Below are 20856 nucleotides of genomic sequence, written 5' to 3'. Positions count from 1 at the left end.
GGATAGGGTGATAGAGCAGAAGCAGATAATTTTTTTAGCTGTTAATTTGTTCTGGAGTTTGGAGCCATGAATAATGGAGTTGACTGAGAGATGTGAGTTGTGTATATGTTTGGAAGAAGTAGTTTATTTTTCTTACAAAAAGCATGCATGTATGCTTGTAGAATGAGATACATTGTTAATGATGTGTTTGATTTTGATGAAAAGTTACTGAAATTATTTAAAGCTGTGTGTTAATCTTGCCATAACCAGCATTTTGTGCTGATGAAATACATTTTTATTTATTTTCCTCTTTTGTACAATGTATTCAACTCGGAATTTTATGGCTTGAGGAGTCCATTACTATGATCAAGATTGCCATCCTGTGTAACACAGCAAAATTATTCCTCTGTAACTTCTGTTCAAAGCTCATAACTTTATTTTAAGTTGTGGCTTTATCTGAGGTATCTTGTCTCTGTTAAGTCCTTGCATGAGGATAATTATCCACTACCATAACCTATAAAAGAAGATGGTGGATTCTTCATTTGACTTCGTATAGTTTCGGTTTCCAGTTACTGCATATTGATTGTTTTGATTTGTTACTTTGCTATTGTTCAAAATCTTCCCTATATACAAACTGTGTAGCCAGTAATCACATCAATATATTAAACATTTTTGTTAATACAGCATGTAGGTTGCTTGCTCGTAGTGTTTTGCATTGTTAGCTGTTATGACCATACACTCAAGTATTTTTTTTTCCTTTTTTTCATACAACATGCTCTGCAATCTTATCAATGTTAATTATGTTGTTTGCTTCTACCTGCTTGAAGCTGCATTTAATTCTCTTTGTATACATGTTCTTTAAATGGATTTGACAGGTTTTAGGTGGCTGGCAGGGCTGATGTGTACCCAGTACCCATTGTCAGGTGCATTTGCATTTTGTCTGTTAGTCTGAATTTGGATCAACACCACACTTTTAAAGTGTAACTCCTGATTGTCCACACCTGTTTCCCAACAGAAGGAGTTAAAGCACAGGTGTCCCCAAGCACTTCCTGGGCAAAACTAAACAAGAAGATGTGCTCTGGCTATGAGGGTGGACTGTGGGGGTCAGAGCTGGTCTGGAAATAACAGCTCTTTCCCCCCCACCACAGCTGAATCCTGGGCTGCCCAGTCCTCACGTTTGCACATCTGCACCTATGGGGCTGCACTGCTTGCTTATGTCCGCTTGGCTCTAAGGTACCAACACCCCAGTGTCCAGCTTGGGCAAAGCATGCTTGTAAGGATTTCATTTTTCCTTCAGAAGATAGGTTGGGATGTTGAAATGAAATCATAGGAGATCCTTAGCTTGGGTGGGATGTTCCTTTTTTTGCTTTCTACCTGCTGTGGTAGATAAACCTGAGGAGTTTTCTCTGTAGTTTTCTGATGTTGCTTGCTACTTCTTAGAGGTGGTTTTGAGCAACTGTTGTTCTGGGTTAATTTGTATAAAGTCCTCTGTGCAAATTTAATGGATAAAGCTGAAGAATTCTGCTCAAGGAGCATTTTATCTTCAATATAAATGGAGGATGTGTTCTTTAACTCTGAATTTAGAGCTGGATCAGTCCAGGGACTTCCATTTCCCTTAGGGATAACTTGTACTTTGCTTTTCCATAGCACTGACCACAAGCATTACAAAACTTACCTGGGAGTTGCTAAGTTAGACTTGTTGACCAAATGTAATGAGTTTTGCATGTTTATGAAAGTGTTGCAACTGTTCTTCAATGTTTTGGTTTCTGTCTAAAAAAAAACTCTTTGTGATCTGAGTTGCGTAGGAAGCAATACCTTTCCTCTCTGATATGCTGGAGTTTAGCTGATTTGAGTAATTTGCGGCTGAGAGTATAAATGAAGGAGGTACTGTGCTAGCTGAAAACACAGCATTTTAGTTCTCTGGTAGTTGATTTGTAAATACATTTCTTCCTGCAAAATAATAATCCTGTCTTATTCCTTATCCGCCTTATATATTGAAATGATTGTATCTTGTGTATTAAGCTGACAGTAGTTAATTCTGAAAGCACTTATGTGACAGAAGGCAGCTTTAATGTTTCAAATCTCTCAGATAATGTACATCCATCTGTTCTTCAGTGAATGCATCACCTCTTTGCATACTGATGATTTCTGATGCAGCACCACTTGTAATTAAATTTTGATAATGGATTTTACAGGCTTCTGGAAAATCCAAGTTGAGTTTATTTGTGCAAATACAGAGTAAAACTGAAATAACTTACGACTGACGCTAATTTTGTGAGTTAATGGTCACTACAAAAATGTAGGAATAATTAATAATATGTAGTAGTACTAGTATATGTTCATTTCTTTTTAATTGGCTGGAATTTAATTTGGGTATATTAACAGTAACAATAGTGTCATTTCTGTCACTTAAGCATTTAGCAGATTCAGGCATTTTATTACTTGCTGACCTTTTTTGTTGGTTGTTCATAGGTATAAATTGAAAGTATGTATTAAATTATGGAAACAAATGCAACATTTGCAGTTTTATCAAGTCCTAAACCAAAAATTGATGCATATATTTGAAATAATGCTGTTGATACTGAAAAAAATGTGATTAAAACTTTAAAGCTTCATTCACGGCTATTTAGAGAATCATTTGTGATGGAAGCTAAAATTGCTAGATTGTGAAGATGTAGATCTCTTGGCCTTTTTTTTAAATGAGTGATTTTTGCATGATTTAATGCTTAAAATATTCCAAATAAGATGTAGTGTTGTCATCTTCATAATGCCTGAACTATGTAGCAAGCCTGTTAAATAGGTTGTACTATCCTCAGATTATATATGCAAACAAATTTGATATTTGATGAAATGCAGTTATTAAACATCACTCCAATATGCCAAGGTTTCTGGGCTTTGAGGAAAAATATTAAGTGAAAACATTCCTCCTAGATGCTATGAAGAGTGCACTCTTTCTCATGTGCTACTTACTATATATAGAAAATGAAACACACTCACTTTTGATGCCCCTTGCACTGAAGGCTGCAGTCATTAACTTCTGCTTTGGGTCACATGCACCCCAGTGCCCCTAATGCTTTTTGTCCTGGTAAAAGCAGGAGTCAGCATGGCCTCTGCTTCCATCATGTCTTTGCCTTGATGTGTTGAGCTTAATTGTCTTTTAGTATTAGCTTCTCATTCACTGATTGGAGCTAATTGCTGGTGGACTCTTTCTTTAGAACGTATATTTAGGCTTTTGAACTCATAAGGTTTTATTTGGGGGCAGTTGTCATCTGGGTAGATATGTGGAAACTTGAGAACCACGTCTTTGGGATGTAAGTAATGCTTCCCTGAGAAAGAGGGGTCAAGTGTGCAGAATCCCATCTACGAATCCTTCTCAATGCAACACTTGAAAAAAATCTGTAAATATGTTTCTGTGGCTTTCATGGTACAACACAATGAAAATTACCTTAGAGCTATGGTTTCTCCTCCTTTCTTCCCTCCTCACCAGTAAGTTGAATGTTTTCACAAATGTCATGAGTAAAGCTGGGCTTTATCAGTTCCACACATCTATCATCCAAGGTGCCAGATGTATGGTTGTTGTGGGTTTTTTGTGTGTGTTTTTTGTTTGTTTGTTTGGCTTTTTGTTGTTGTTTGTTTAAACAGAGATAGAGGACTTTCTCAAAAAAGGAGTGAAGGGGGTGGGAAGGGTTGGGAGAGTATCTTCCTGTACTTGAAGAACTCATGGAAACTTCTATCCTTCATTGCTCCTACTCCAAGGACACTCACGAGTCTTTCTGCATTCCAGTACTGCATTGTTGTGCTTTCTGAACCTCTCACTGTGTAGCCTGCTGAGTGTGTGATTGGTCTATGGACCCTATGGGCCCCTCAGTTCAAGAAGGACAGGGAACTGATGGAGAGGGTCCAGCGTAGGGCAACAAAGATGATTAAGGGAGTGGAGCACCTCCCTTATGAAGAAAGGCTGAGGGAGCTGGGTCTCTTTAGTTTGGAGAAGAGAAGACTGAGGGGGTGACCTTATTAATGTTTATAAATATGTCAGGGGTGAGTGTCACGAGGATGGAGCCAGGCTCTTCTCAGTGGCAAACAATGATAGGACAAGGGGTAATGGGATCAAGCTGGAACACAAGAGGTTCCACTTAAATTTGAGAAAAAACTTCTCAGTAAGGGTGACCGAGCACTGGAACAGGCTGCCCAGGGAGGTTGTGGAGTCTCCTTCTCTGGAGACATTCAAAACCCGCCTGGACATGTTCCTGTGTGACCTCACCTAGGCGTTCCTGCTCCAGCAGGGGAATTGGACTAGATGATCTTTTGAGGTCCTTTCCAATCCCAAACATACTGTGATACTGTGATATGGACACCCAAGCACAGTGGTGAAAAAGCTAGTTGATTTCTATTTGCGCACTTTTTCCTGTGCAATCTGTGAATCTGACTGCTTGTTGAGGTCATGTCTGACTTCACCAACTCAACTCATCACATGAATTTAGGGGACTTGGAGTCAGGATGTGCCAGCCTGAAAGGTTGTAGAGCTGGAAATGTAATGCCAAATTTAAGATCTAGCTAGACTGTAATTTATTTTTCTGTTCTTTTATATTGTTTACATGCACATGTGTAGCCAAATGTGTGGATAATTTTGAAATTGTGTATGTTTCTGTTAGTATCCACCTAAATTTGGCAATTTATTAACTTGTCAGAGTCTCATTCAACAATTCTTTTAGCTTCTTAAGAGTTTGGAGAACTGATACTGCTAACAGTGATTTTTGTCGGGCAAGGCATGTGCCATTTCTGGGCTGCACAGGGTGCCTGTTGATGTCTGCTTTTGACCACTGGGCATCTCTGTGGCCAGTTTATGATTTGAAAGTGATAAGGCTGTATTCTTTAGTGGTTGTTATATTTTTCATTTATCTGAAAGAAAATCTTAGTAACAAGAAATGAAACAGTTATACCCGAAAATATGCCTGCTCTTAAGGCATAAGACCAAAAGCAATTCATCATTTGTGAGTTAGATATATATATATAAAGTCTGTAATCAAATGAGAGGGAAAATATCCCGTTTGAAAATGTTCTTTGTCCAATTTTTGGCAAGTCTTCTGTTAACATGCATGTTAATGGTTCGAGTGGATTCCCTAGGAGAAGGAAGTAGATATTCTGAATTTTGCAGAATCTGGTGCTTTTGGAAATCATGATCAGACTGTTTGGTAGAAGAAATAACAATCCTGCTACAAAGTTCTCTGCAGTCTGGGTTTTTCCAGTGTGCCTCAAGTAGAAATTTATTCCTTGTTTCTTGGAATTTGACGTAGTCAGGACTAATACAATGAAATAAGTTTTTACTGCTTTATCTAATAAAAATTGTAACTTTTGTAATTTACCGCTTTTTTGTGTTTTGTCTCCTTAGAATGTGAAAGCATTTGCATCTTCAGATAGCCTAGCCAAGGTCCAAGAAGTAGCAAGCTGGCTTTTGGAAATGAATCAGGAACTGCTCTCTGTGGGCAGCAAGAGGCGACGAACTGGTGGATCTCTTCGAGGTAATGCTTCCTCAAGCCAAGTAGATGAGGAGCAGATGAATCGGGTTGTAGAAGAGGAGGAGCAGCAGCAAAGACGACAACAAGAGGAGCAGCATATTGGGAGGAATGGGGAGATAGGAGAAGAACCTGGATTTGATGACAGGCATGAGTCTCAGCAGGAACAGTTAGAAGAAAATAACAATAGACTTATTACAGTGGATGAAGAATCCACTTGTAACCAAGAGGAAGAAGATGATGAACATGCTGGTGATCAAGAGGAGGAGGCGGAAGAGGAGGAGGAAATGGACCAGGAGAGTGATGATTTCGATCAGTCTGATGACAGCAGTAGAGAAGATGAACACGCTAATAGTAACAGTGTCACAAATTCCAGTAGCCTCGTGGACTTGCCCATTCACCACTCATCGCCATTGTACATAAAGACAAAGGTGAGAAGCTAGGGGTTTTTTTGTGGTTTTTTGTTTTTTGGTTTTTTTTTTTAGTTCTTACTCCTTGTTAACTCTGGATTTGGGGAAATAATTTTCGTATTTAACTTAAACTGAAGTTTTACAATGAAGCAAAGATCTTTCTTGCTGAAGATCTCATTGTGAAGAATTTATGCAGTCCACAAAAACTATACAGTTTTAACTATTAATAATCAAATTATTTTCATGCATTCGACATGAGCAAATACTCCTGTATATTTTAAGGAATAGTACTCTGGTGACTCTGTTCAGAAGATCAAGGTGTTTCTTTATTAATATTTTCACATGCTAACTCATACACTACATAATACCTTTCTGGCACGATTTATGATGTTTTCATTCTCAAAGCAGGCAAGAAGGAAGGTAAGAAATTGTTCATATGTGGTGTTCTCTGAGAATATCTGATTCATTTAGATGAAAACATTGTAATGAAAAAATAGGGTGGAATATTACTGAAACATCAAGTTTTTCCTTCTGACCAGGTTATTGTGGGTTCATTGACAGAACACAGGTTAAAAAAAAGTGTCTTAGCCAGTCATTCAGTTACAAAGTCATTACATAACTTTGTATGATATCCTGCTTGTGAATACCTTGTAAATTGTATGCAATGATTGTTGAGACCTTCCGATTTGCAATAAGAATTTGGAAATAAATATTTGTGGTTTTATTGCTACTTAAATCACCTAACCTTATAGATTAAAGAAAAAAAAGTTTTTGGAGTTTTAGCTCCAGTGTACCTTAGTAGTTCATTATATTTTTCAGATTCTTCAGGAGAGAGATTTTCTTCACTCTTAGCAGTAGCAAAAACTGAAAAAATAATGAAAGTGGTGATACTGACTAATAAAAAAGAGGAGCAGGCAAGTGTTCTTGCGGAAGAAGGTTATTCCTAAGCCTATGTGCCAGTTCCTTTTTCTTAATCTTTAATTGGTAATAGAACACCTAGCCTCCTCTTACCTTTCAAAAACAAAATTACAAAACCCCCTCAAATGTTTATAATGTACTTTTTTTTTTAAAAAAAAAAGCCAACAAACCTGATGTAAAACAAAACAAATCCACAAAAAATCAGTGAACATAAGTTAACGGGGTTTCCTATGTGATTGAGTATGAACAGAATTGTATAGAGATGCAAAATCAGTCTTGAAGATTCATGAAAACAGGTAAATAGAATCAGGAAGCAGCAGCAACGTCGTTTTGGTAGTAACTATGTATGTAACTCACTTGTATGTTTAAAGTGTCTCAGCTAACATCTTTGATTTTTGAAAAGTCATAATATTTTCACATGAGTTTTTAGTAAATTATATAACTTTCTATTGATAATTCTACTGTTCAAGGTACTGAAGTATATGCTTTCTAATGTGGAGTGGAATACTGTCGTATTCCACGTCATTCAGTTTGGCTTTTTATAACTCAAATTCTTGTTTCTATTCCAATGCTTTGGTTTTCCTGGTTTTAGTATGACTTACTGCGTATCATATAAAAACTTGCATCCAGTATGGACCCGATATCAAAAAATATAGTTTTAGGTCTCTGAATTGGTTACTCTTTGAAGTGCTTTGTAAATAACCATACTCAAATCACATACAGACATAGTAGAGTGGAGTTTTCAGTGGTGGTCAGTTCTGAAGCTTTTTTTCAATCATCTCTAGTAACAAATGCAGGTTTTCCCTTTCTTTCTTTGAGGTGTATTTGTCATAAGCAGAAACAAGCTGCTTTAGCCTGAAGGAAGTTGTCTGAAAGATTTTTGTGAAGATGCATGATTTCTGTGTGTCCTGATGGTTGCTTGGTGTGTTGTTTCCCTACAGTGCTAGCCACTTTGGGCTGTGCTCCGCCCCCAGGCCGTGCTCCTGCGAGAACTGTTGGGACCAGGGTACCATGTTTGGGAATCATTCTTGATTCATGGTGCCACTCTGTTTTAGGTAGTTTTAACTGCGTAGCCGAACGATCAGCACAGGTTAGAAAGCTGCTTGAGCTGGCACCGCTCTAGGTCATGGTTACACAGTAAGACAGACATAGGGTGACATTAATGCTGCAAATCATTAATAAGCTAACATTTAACTATAGGAACACATTCTGTGTTAAGAAATGTTGTAGAAATGTAGATGTTCTGGAGCATGAGTGAATTACTAGAGTAAAAATTAAAAAAGACTAATATGCTGCTCTGTGAGAAGAGAAAGTGTTTGTAAACTCATCAGCTGTATTTGCAAGTGATTTCTGGTTCTACCTGTTGAAGATAGACTCATCCTGGAAGACTCAAACCTGATAGACTTATTTTTAGATTTTCAGATACGATCCTCAGCATTTATAGTCTCATACAATTCTCCTCGTTACTTGGGCTGAATTACCTGCTCCCTTGCTGTGTGCTGTTCTCCTGGGAAACTTGCTTTGCGGCACCAGTATTGGCTGCCATGGGGGAATCCACTGCTCACTGTGTCAGACGTAAGCCTGGCTCCTCAGGAGCATGCAGTCCTGAGCCAACACAGTCTCTAGTTTAGTCTGGTTGTACATAGCAGTATTGGCAACACACAGTTTTCATCACTACCAAGTGCCAAGAGATAATATTGAAGCAGAATAAAATAGCAACTGCTACTGCTGTAGGTGGTGTTGTGCAGCTCATCTCAACTTTTGGATATCTCTGTTCTTTAATCTGCCTTTCCTCATCAACTACTGAATGAAGTCTCTTTCTAATCTGACTTCCTTTGGTTCTTGGCTATGTGGGATCCTGTGTGGCTAAGGAAGGAAATGGCAAGGTTCCCGCATAACACCACAGTGTGTCCTTGCATACGTTTGCCACATATCACCTGGACTTCCACTTGACAGCAGCAGGCTGTCTTTTTATTTTAATTGAGGCTTTCAGTTTCCATCAAGATGAGTTGTTTTTCATTAACTGCTGTGAACTTCTCTTATTCAGAGGAGTATTTGCTTTGTGATTATCTTAAAATTGTTTCTAAACAGTTAAAATAATTTACAGGTTCATTCAGCTTTGGTTTGGATTTGATATATTTTGTAGAAAGGGAAAAAAGTAATTATCATTTGTACTCAAGCCACCATGAGTTTAACTTTGTTCTAGTAGTTTTTCTTTATCTAAAATTCTATATTACGTGATAGTTTTATTATTAAGTGTGTCTAATGTTGAAGCCACCTCAGTTAGGAAACAATCACTTAAAAAGTAACATTAAACCCATGAATTCCTGAGAAGCATTAGCTGCATTCATTCCAGCAAATATTGTGACAGATTTCTATGATTAGGCAAAATAACTACTTCATATCTGACTAGCAGGTGTGAGATCTCCAGATGCAGATACATACTTGTTCCAGGTCAAATTGTGGTATCAAGGCATTTCCTTCCGTTCTTATTCCTGCTTGCATGCTCGAAGGTGGTCTGTGGCAAAAAGAGGAAAAAATCTGAAAATTACACAGAAACTAGAAGATGCAATTTACTGTGTCCATGTTTAAAAAGTTGTAGGAAATGGTTGTTGGGAGACAGGCAAATGGCAGCCCTTTTTAATCTTAAAGTATGCCTCTCACTCTGGGGTGATGTCATCTCAAATTTTGATATAATATCTTATTTTCATGCCACTCCCTCCAATTTGAGGTATTCTCAATTTCTCCACGAATTGTGTTTTGCAGGGACAATACACTAGAAAGGCACTAAAGGTATTTTTATGTATTCTGTAAGGACCTGAATTCTAAAATCCAAGTGAGTGGGTAAAGCTGGAGGATTCGTAGCTGGTGCACAGCAGTTTTTTTGTTCTGGGTTTCAGGAACCACATTTGGCTGCCCTGCTTGTCTGGAGGGATGTCTGAAGGACTGTTTGGGCCTGTCTGTGGGAGTTGTTCAGTCCTTCTCGACAACAGACACTGTTCAATAAGTCTTTGCAACAAAACTCCTCTTACTTAAACATTGGTTTCCTTTTCTTCTATTGAGGCTGTCTTGAAATTTCGCAAATTGAGGTATATGAATGTGAGATGTTATTTCTGTGCTATTTGGGCTGTGATGGTGACTCCTCATAAGGGGTCAGACATAGTGCATACAGAACTCTCCACTAACTTCCTGAGTTGGTGTCTGATTGTGAGCTGTGATGGTGATTGTTTTGGTGGTTAACCAGGGCTCCCTAAGAACTAGAAACCAGATTAGCTAAAATGAAGATGAAATATTCTTGTATATTTGGATCTACAACCACAAAAAAGACTTTGATACTCTTTCAGCAGTTGCCATATTTGAGCATTTGCTTCCTTACTAAAGGTAATAAGTTGACTTTTTTTAATAGATGCCTTTTCTAGATAACATATATTGCATATAACAATGGTAAAGGCTGAGAAGCAGCTTGGTTTTCTTGTAAAAATGGTGTACTTTGATTGCAATATTCTCTGATTCTGGGTACCATGCTGTCTGGGCACGCCTGTGTAAGTAATGCTGCTGTTCCGCGTGTGCCTTTTCTTGGTTGTGTGTTGCCCCTAGGGAGTGGAGGGTGGAGAGACAGAACAAATAAGCTGGGTTGACTTCTTGGAGCTCGGACAGGAAGGTACCACAAGAACATCCATCCCTTGGAGTTTAAATACTCATCTTGCAAATTCCAAAACAAATCTAAAGCCATGCTCAAAAAGCTTTGAGCTTAAATAGCGTGAACAGGGACAGAATTTTTTACTGCGCTGTGCTTGGTCCAGGCTAGTACATACAGCCACAAGGATATAAAGGATTTCTTTTCAGCAATTTTTGGCTTTGCATGGAAGGATAGACTTAATTTTTAAAACTAAGGAAAACTATGCATATGTGAAGTGAGAACAGACTCAGGTATGAAAGTCTGCAGTTATCATCAGAATGTTAATAGGCTAAAAGCTTTGTAGGGGTAGGGGGAAATAAAGAATTATTAGGGAAATGCTGATCCTTAGAAGTATTTTTTTGGTGTACAGGCAGTAAACACAATTGAGAAAAGGCTGGAATATTGTGTGTAGGTGGGGTGGTGTTCTGGTAATATTGATGTTAAAATATTTCTTCTTTTCGAGCAGCAGAGGGGGCTGCTATTGCTTTGCTGCAGCCCTACGGAGACTTGTGCAGTGGTCCTTTGCAAAGGCTTTTCCTGCTCTTGCAGCTGAAAACTTGAAGCATGTTTTTTAAGTCTAGGGACTAAATACAACTGGAACACAAGGACTCAGTATTTTTTATTTGTGAAGATATCAGTTTCCAGTATCTGAAATGATATAGGAATGTTTCCTTTAAAAAAATAATTATTAAGCATTTTCAGGTGGCTTGTGTGATAAGAATAGTTCTCTGTTTTGAGTGCACAGGAGAAAGAGGAAAAACTGTATAGAAAAAAAAAGTTTAAAAAACTTGATTTTTTTTTTTTTTTTTTCCCCCCCCCAGGGATCATACATAGGGGAGACAGATTCTTCATGCATTCTTCATGCCTGTTATCTCCTGAGTTTTCAAACAGTTAATGCTTTAAAGAGTTCTTAAGCTAAATAATAATTTGGCTAAAGCTGTGTTAAAAAGGATACACATAAAGACTTGATCTGTTTGTTAAAACCAAACCAAACCCCCAAAAAACAAACAATGCAAACAAAAATAACAAAAACACATTCGCCCCGCTCCCCCCTCAACTTAGTACACTGGCAATATAACTTTTTTTCCTCTTGCTTCTCCCTGGGATTTGCCTTGTTAATTAAAGCTCCTTTTTCTTTCACATTACTCTTTTTAAAAGATTAGTAACTGGCAAATTTTCTCCTCCCTTGGTTATTCTGAACTATGGAACTAAATTAAAATAGTTCAGTACATGACTTAGAATAAACAATAAATGGTTTTTATAATTGCCAATCAGAATTACTTTTGCATTACTGTGAAAGTTTGGTTATTTTTGAGCAAATTTTGCTGGTTTTGGGGGGGGTTTTTTTTGTTTTTTTTTTTGTTTTTTTTACTCTTCTGATACAGAGCTTTGTTTTCATATTGGACTCTAATAATATTACAAATATTCATACTCTGAGATTAATATCAATCAACACTTTAAGCCTTTTACTTTTTTCTAATTTATATACTATGTAGTTTAGTTGTTAATGATTCCAAGCATGCAGGATCATTCGGAAATGTTATACAACTGTAATAAAAATGTAGTTTGTTAAATATTTAAACATCCATGGAAGGAATAGAGATTTTTCAGTTTCTCTGTAATAGCAAGGTTCCTCCCCATGTGTACTCAACTGTAGCATGCTTCTTTACTACAGGTGGCAACACTTCTTTCTCAAAAGTACTTCTCACTTGCTCTGCTTTTATTTGACTGTGTTAAGTAATGGCTTTACTTGCTGCCCAAGGCTTGCAGAGGTTTAGCTGTACTTTTGCAAGTAGAATTGATCATACATCTTCACTAGCAGGAAAAACTGGTGGTTTTTGCTGCTCTGCTGATTTTCCCTACTCTGTAAGCAGATCATGAAGCTTGCTGATTGAGATGTGGGCTCTGCTTGTAGCAATGTGGTTATCCCTGATATAGGTTGTGGCTTATCTAAGAACTTGGCTATCTAATTCAGCTTTCTCATGCAAAGTTCTTGGAATACCTAGTAATTATGTTAAAATGTCACTTGCAATCAAAGGACAGTAATTTCTTCTATAATAAATCCTGGTTTTTCTTTCCCTTAATGAAGGATGTCTTACCTCTTTTCAGTATGATTTTTGCAATTACTACTACAGAATTAAATGACAGTGCTAATGTATAATTTGTGAAGTAAGTAATTGTGTATAGAAGGGAAAGTGAAGAATCTTTGCCTGGAAAGGAAGAAAGGTAGTTGTTGCGGATGGATTGTTTACATGATTTGGATTTAGCAGCAGTTTGAAATTTATTGAGGTAGATCACAAGTTTAATATATGATTTCTAACAACACTTAATCAGCAACTGATGAATAAAGTGATCTAATGCAATTCAATTGGATTTGTTGTAATTAAAACAGTGACTTGCTTACAGATTCGAGAAGGGCAAGGATCACACTACACTTGCAAGGAGATAAATCGGATCACATACATATAGACACATACACAGATATATGGATAAAAACACATACATGTAGGTCTGTGCACATTAATCCATGGATATTTGAATGTATGTGGAGGTATAGCTGTGGCCAATATTGCCCTCTTGTGATAAGCAAATTACTCACTTTGAATGTATCAGCATTCTCAACAGGCGATCGTTGAGTCTGGTGAAATCTATCTTCCCGAACGGCTTTGTGGCGTCAGTTTGTCGTGAGGTGGCTCCGAGAGGCATCCCAGCTGGGAGGGAGGTACGAGGTGACAGCCTGCTGCCACCCCCCAGAGCTCCACAGGTCTCGCTTAGCATTGCTATTTATAGGGTCCCGAGATCATTGACTTTGGTCAGTACATTTCCACTCTGGCCGCACTTAGGATGAGGTAATTTCTGGTGCTTTCCACCGTTTGTCTACATCCAGAACTTTTCAGATGGTAAAGTTCTGGTACCATCCTGCTCAGACTGCGATACAGGTGTGTCAGGTTGCCAGGAGTGACCCCATGGTTGCTGCCTTGCCCAGGCATAAGTGGGGTGTTTCACCACCTGGTGGGAGCCCTGAGACCACGGAGGCGCTGTCTCAGAGCTTGGGCTCACAACACCTGTGTTTGTTGTGGGGGTTGTTCTCTCCCAACACACCTGGCTCGTGTGGAGGCAGCCTGGGCGAGGGATTGCAGCCACCACAGTAGTTTAGCAGGAAACATTGATATTGACAGTTTGGCTTACAGTTTTGACTCCAAGATTGTATTTAATAAGTAGATTTTCATTGGGGTTTCCCCCCTCCTTTTTCTTTTTTCTTTTTTCCCCTCCCTTCCCCCATCATTACAAAAAGATGCATGTTTTTTGATGAGGTAAGAGCCAGCGCTGATTTAGTTTCTCATTTCGTTTCCCATTACATGGTTTGCTTACTAGACTAAAGACCTAGCTGAGCAAGGCATGAGCAATTTTCTACTTCTGTGCCAATAATTGAGGTCAGTCTTTCAACTTCAGTCAAGGGTTTTACCTCAGCTAGCCACACTGGAAAATAAACAGCGCTTTTGATTGGGACAGACTTGTCTGTGCAGGTGTCTGACTTGTAATGTACAATTGAATCCTTCTTTGCAGTGAAGCTACAGCATGCATCCCAGAGTGTACACATTGCTTTTTATCCTGGTGGTTCTTACCAGACATGTCCAGTAATTTCTTCCGAACATAAATGTATACATCTAATTCTTTCATAGCCATGTTGGTTGGTTGCTCATAGGAGGGTTTCCAGCAGTTCCCTAACACAGAAGAGATGCCAGCCCCCTTCCGGAGTGGGGAAACAGCCTCTTGGTTTCGACTTGCTCAGAACTGATGCGTTGCCACAAGGTTGTATTGAATTGTCTTTCAGTTGTTTGGCTTATGCAGAGCTCCTTAACAGTAAATATTGGAAAGCAACTTAGCTGTGTTACTCAAACTGCTCTATCAGTTTACTTTGTGAAGAATAAATTAAATGGATACCTCCAGGTAACTACTTGAAGCAGTGCCTTTTAGTCACGCGTTTTTTCATAGGTTTTGAAATCAGTGGCTGTTAGGCACCTACATGGTTTTTGCTCTGCATCTTTGTTCTCAGTGTAAAAATGAGCTTTGAAAAAAAACCTGCCGCAGTAGCATTTCAACTCACCAATTACATGGCAACAGCATTATGAAGGAGAAATCATGACTATGTGCTTGAAAATACTTTCAGTATGCTTACTCAGTTGGGATGCATGGCTTGTCTAACAAATACATTTGGGAGCTCTGCCCCACTTAGATATGCCATTTGTTCCTCATGTTGTTCTTAACTATGTGGCAGGTGCTGTTGGCTGACATGATTGTTACCCCAAATATCTTCAGTCTGTAGTGATACAGCTGTATTTACTGGGAATTTTATCAGTGGATGCCCTTGTTCTGAGTGTCACTTTAAACTGCTTCACCTTTTGGGGCTTAACTGAAGTTGGTATTACTGGCTATGAAATGGTGGCTATGGCTTGATGTAAATGGTGAATCTAAGTGTGAAGAAAGTAAAACTTTTGCTGGCAGGTTTGTTTTTTGTTTTGTTGACACTCCCTCTTTCCAAATTAAATATTCTTTGGGCTGTGATTTTGAAGTGTATGTTTAGAAGTATAAATTGTTATCAGTATATTCCTTGTATTCACTGATGTTTTATCCTTATGAAATCATGAGATCTGAAATCAGCTTAGAGGGCCAGAGGAACAGAAGGTGATCTGAGGATCAGAATTACATTTAACAGCTGCTGCAGGACTAACATTTTTTTCCTGATGCATTTCTCACTCACTGTAATCTGCAAAATAGCAGTATTTCTGTAGGAAACATTTATTATCTGCAGAACATGTTGCTGTTCAGCAAACTGTGCACAGTAAAGTGATTTAGATATCTTTACAAATTCTTGAGTGTAAGGAGGAAAACTAGACATGGTCAATTTTTATGCTTGTTTAATAATTTCTGAAAAACTGAAATTTCTAAGCTGTCTCAGCAGAGTGTTTGAATAGCCAGCATCTAATGTCTACTGACAAAGGATGGTTTTTGACACATGAACTGTTTTTTCATTGGTAGCATATGGTGTCTGATCTGTGCATGAAGCTTTGCTTGTGTAGTAAAGGTATAACACGAATTTTGTGAAGATTTATTAATTTGCCATTATGTTTTGTTTATGTTGAATGTGGATGTTTTACAGATTACTTTATTAGTGAAATTTCTATTAGAAAAATCCCTATAAAACTTAAAACTAGTGTTTCTATAAACTGTTCTCTTTGTGACAAGCATCTGCTCTTTCATGTCCGTAGTGTGCTTAATGAAAACGCTGTCTAAACTTCAGCTTAATGCAAACTTTGCTGGAATTCTGCCCATTCTGTCATGGCCAAACAAGTTCAGGACTTCACCGAATTACTGTAAAATGTGCTTTTTGTTAAAAAAAAGAGTCTATAAAACTTCATGTGCATTGACTCTGTGTCATCAACTTATGATGTAATGTTATATTTAGTTAATTGGCATTGAGTTTTTACAGGTAAAAGTAATGAGTTCTTGTACATGGATGTGTTTCTCTGTAATAATCACTGAAGTACAAGTGGAAAACATTGCTGTCAGGCATCTCTTCTCACTTTTCTCTTATTTCTCCTTTCTCCTCTTCTTGATAATTTTAGATTATTTTTTCTTTAGTTTGTTATAAGAATTAGCAAGACAATCTGAGAAGAGCACAGTTACTGAGGAAGTGCAGAGATTTCTGTCCCAAGTCAAGGTGGTCCAAACCATTTCCTTATAGAACCTTCTTTATATATTCTTAATAAAAGCTGGTGTTTTCTCCTGACTTTACTACCTGACTATATATTGCAGAATATGAAAGGAGCAAATTGCAAATTTTAGTAATATTCAGTGTAATTTAGCTTTGAGAGACAGTGGCTATTCTTTTCAGCTGTGTCAAGAAATATGACTCTGTTAATGCTTATTGATTTTTAATACATTGGTTCAGTCCCTGGTGCCTCTGCTGAAGTGGAAGATGTACCTACTGCCACCACAGATTGCCAGCAGGGAAAAATTCCACTTCATGCATCATCAGAAGCCATTACTACTTTTAAGTATGAGAAATGTTTCCTGTAAGTGCAAATCACATTCTTATGTCATCCAGCCACGGCTTATCTATGCTTGGAAGTGGGCAGGAGACTCTTCTTCTTACTTATAGAGTGTCTCTTAAGGATGGAAGCTATCATGATGGTTATTGACCCAAATACATTAAGTGCTAAAAAAAATTGAAAAACAATAAGTAATGAACACTCTTTTTACCAATGTCATAATTCCTTCAGTTCTGATCCCTTGGTCAGATTTCCTAAAACACACAGAAAATAATTCACTTAATTTAATTTTTACTTATTTTAATTAACAAACTGGAAGTGACACATCTAAATGGAAGAAATCAGACTTGAAATAATTCTCTATGGATCCCTCGTTCTTACCGAATGTATTAATGTTCCTTCTCTTTAAGCCAGACTTCATCCAAAGCAAGGACACTTTGAATTGGTACCTTCAGACATTCACGCATCTGCAGAATTTTTGGCTTTGGTGTAAGGCACTAGTATTACATGTCCTACAGCAAGTACACAGAACACGGTTTTTACACATACACGTGTATATGTTTTGGTGGGCAGACTGTTGAAACTTGTCCTACGCTGTGCCAGTCAGAATTTGGTACTGCTGTGCTGCTTTTCTTTGCTGGTGGGGTTGGAAGTCAGAGTATCAGACAGCTAGTAAACTCAAAGATGGTTTTGTTTGTCCATATACAAAAAGTCAATTTATATGAAGTACTTTAAAGCATTTTAAATAATAAGTGATATTTGAACAAATCAAAGAAGGACAGTGTTTTAAGATAAAAATCAGGCAAGGCTTCCCCTTCCTCTGAAAAAAATAAAAGAGGGGGGACGGGGGGGGTGAAAAAAAGGAAAGAAGGCAAAAATAAGTGGCACCATACCAACCAGGAACACCAGCCCTTCCACAGGCTACCTGCTTTTTCTGTACTCTAGGCATTCAGTACTTTGCATATCTTGAGCTTTATAAATAGCCTCGCACCCCTTTGCAGGATGCTATTAACCAGCTGAAAAGGATTATATTGCTTAATTTGGTGCTATCAAATGAATGCCAGTGTAACAATCAGTTGTTGGGTTTGTTAGATTTATGTGTATTTTACAGTTCTAGTAGGAAAAGCAAGATCTTGTATCAAAGTAGGCCTTGATATCTATATTGTTTCCAACATATAATATGTAGTACTCTGCATTGTTCAACCTTTTATTTTGGCAGTAGATAATATAGCTAATATGAAGAGTTACTATGTTGTCGGGCTTTATACAAGAGAAGATTTTTTTTTTTAATGCTGAATAAATGTTATGTGGACAGAATTGTTAACTACAGAGGATTTTTTTTTTTTTTTTCCTAGGTGGCAGAAGTATTTTCAATGCTTTTCTGATGTTTTGGTGATTGTTCCTTTTCCCATTTAATATGTAGAAAGGAAGAAATTTCTAAGTCCAAAACTAATTCTTGGCAGTGCTTTTTAGACGCTGTTCAAAACCTGATAATAATATTTTTAATATTTGGGTACTGCCTTGTGTATATTGTATGCATGTATGTATATTAGAATTTCCCACTGAAAGTCTTGCATTTTACATGGAAGAGTGATACAGTGATAAGAAAAGCTGAATTACTATATGGAAAACTAATTTTTCCATTTCCTATCTTCTTTTTTCATAAAAGCAGCTGCATTACTAATAAAAACACCTGCTTTCCCCTCCCCCATCTTATTCTCAGCTGGGAATTTGACTTGCATTTTAATCCAGTGTTAAATATTGCATGACTTTGCTACCTGTTGTTGTAGTTATTAATTCTTGTCTCAGCTTTATTTAAAGGTGCAACAACAGCGTAAATAAGTGGTCAGCAAATAAATTCCTGCAGAGCAGCTGTAGCAATTCTTTTTAACAGCTGGTGCAACTCTGACTAGACCAAAGAGTTAAACTTGCTTATCCAACAAGTCAGTTTACAGCCAGTGAGAACCAGGCAGACATTTCTGGAATATTTGTAAAACACGTGATGATGCAGCTGGATTTCTGTTACATACCTGTAATATTTTCTGAAATGTTTAATGAAGAAATGAAGATACGTACTTTAAAGATAGTTTAAAAAAAAGTGACAGTGATGACAAGACCCCGTAGCACGGTAAATAAAGCCAAATAATATAGGCCTCTGGTTACAAATTATTAAGTACATTTAAAGGGGTGTCTAAATATGGTGGGAGGTCTTTTTTTTTTTTAAATGTGCGTGGTTAAGTATGTGTTTTAATGATACAATAGTGTGATTAGTTGATATGATATAGTCTTGCCAATATGCAGTTTTCTAGACAGTCTATGTGTTTCTTTCATAAACACTGAATATGACCTTACAAAAAGGTAGCTTGTGCAAATGGTCCCTTGTAATTTTTCAAATGCTCTTTTGCACTCGTACTGTCATGACTGAGGGCAGCTTCCACAGCTATAGCTGCATATGCTTGCATGTTCCCTTCCCTTTCTTTGGAGATGAAATTCTGTATTCTTTGAGATGCCTAGGGAACTTTTATCATTGGAATCTCTTTGGGAGCAGTATTGCGTACTAAGGGATCCAGGGACAAAGAGAGGCGATCTAGTAGCTCATTGTTGCCCAAAGATGGAGGTCTTGACTACTCTCCACTTCCAAACACTTTTGCTTTTTCTCTTGTCTCATCATGTGTTTGGCTGCTTTGTGAGCTGTTTGCATTTGCTAGACTAGTGGAAAACTAACTTGGCAACAACAAAAAATAGAGTATTTTCAGGTATCCTACTTACTGGAGTCATTTCAGAACTCGTAAGCCTCACAGATTCTTCAGCCAGTTTAAGGAAGAGTTTGGAATAGAACTGCCAGAGCAAGAAGGGCAGGTACTACTTTTCTTTTTGCTACTTGAATCTCTAGCTGACCTGTTTGTTTCATTTCAGCTCCAAAGATGTTTGGCGGTGGGATCAAATAGATCTAATGGAGATCTGTTATTTTTTGCTGACAGTCATTCAAACTCACTTGCATTGGTGTTCACAATCGGAAACTGAATCTAGTGAACCCTTGGTGTTGGTTAGTCTGACCTACTGCTTGGGTTCTCCAGCAGACAACGCTACTGGAGTTAAATGCCATCCATGAGTATTAAAATGCAGTAGGTCAAATTTGACGATGACTTCATTTTTCCATGTATTCACACTTAGACACCAGGATGCTTAAACAAATATGAGCATGAACATGGGCATGAAAGATGCCTAGTAGATGTGTTTATCTGATTATTTCCCCTTTGCTTGATGTTCATATCTTCTTTGACATCTGCTAGGGAATTTCTGGAGAATGCTGTCTTCTGGAGTGTGAAGTATTTTGCCATATTTGTTTGAACTTCTATAATTTTTTTCAGTAAAGGAGTGTCATACAAGTTGTACGATCTTCCACCAGCAGCTGTGAAAGGTGTATCATCTTGCTCTTTCATGGCAAAAATTTTAAAGTAGCTTTTTTGTATTAGATGCTAAACTCTTTAATCACTGTAGTTATTAATGGCCATGCCTCATGATTCCAGAGCCAGAATTACAACCAGAAAGTATCATCTCAGTAAGTCCAAGTTAAGAAAATCTGGATGATTTCTGGATGATGTCTTGAGATCAAAATTATCTTCATTGATACCCTTCATACCCATTTCAGGGGTCTGGGTCATTATGTTTTATTACAGATATAGATTTTTTTAAATTGGGTAGACTTGGATATGCTAGAGAATCTTTAGAGCAACAGTTTTTTCTGTGAAGCACCACTAATACAGTTGCAATTAGTACAGTGCCTTGTTTCTATGCAGCTTATTAGTTTGCCTATACAAAGCAGGCTTATGTGCAGTGGGTCCTTTGGGAGCTACATTTGTATGCTGGTATTAGAAACCCCTCACATAAATAAGCTTAGGACCACAGTCGCTACATAGGAGTAGTTATAGTGTAGTACAGACTGCCTTGCTTTGCTAACAAAACGGTTCCTGTTCTTTGTACATATGGGTGGGGGCCAGCATGGATCAAGGGAACAATAAGGCTGATGTATAATGTGAATTATAGTGCATCCTGTATGCTACAGCTATGCAGAGCTTACTAAAAATGTTATTTAGGAAGTACATTATCAAACATATTCAAAGGTTTATTATGCTGCTATTATTATTTTTGAGAAGGTGACTTTTAAAATGTTGCAGTGCTCTACTTTATCCATTTGAGGGCAGCTGTTCACCGATGTTAAGAACTGTGGAAAACCTGTCTGGGGTTCTGCTTTTTGCATTTTAATCTTTGTATACTTGCCAGTACTTCATTTTACAGAGATG

General features: G+C 37.7%; 1 protein-coding gene across 3 annotated transcripts in view; it reads left to right on the top strand.

The window, feature by feature from the left end:
• Window positions 1-5422: 5422 nt before the first annotated feature.
• FBXW7 (F-box and WD repeat domain containing 7) overlaps window positions 5423-20856 on the top strand; it is a gene marked incomplete at its 5' end in the record, with an annotated part of 100743 nt that continues 85309 nt past the window's right edge. The window contains 2 exons of one of the 3 annotated variants that reach the window (XM_080343407.1): window positions 5438-5923; window positions 17908-18140. In XM_080343407.1, the coding sequence (XP_080199533.1) occupies window positions 5438-5923; window positions 17908-17937 (516 nt within the window). In that variant the 3' untranslated portion in view covers window positions 17938-18140. Of the gene's footprint in view, window positions 5924-17907; window positions 18141-20856 lie in introns of those variants that run through there. The other 2 variants (XM_080343404.1, XM_080343406.1) reach the window with 2 other exon arrangements.

The sequence above is a fragment of the Nesoenas mayeri genome, assembly GCF_963082525.1.
Source record: "Nesoenas mayeri genome assembly, chromosome: 4".
Lineage (NCBI taxonomy): Eukaryota > Metazoa > Chordata > Aves > Columbiformes > Columbidae > Nesoenas > Nesoenas mayeri.
Note: the sequence above shows the minus strand (reverse complement) of the source record. Positions and strands in the feature narration are given on the sequence as shown.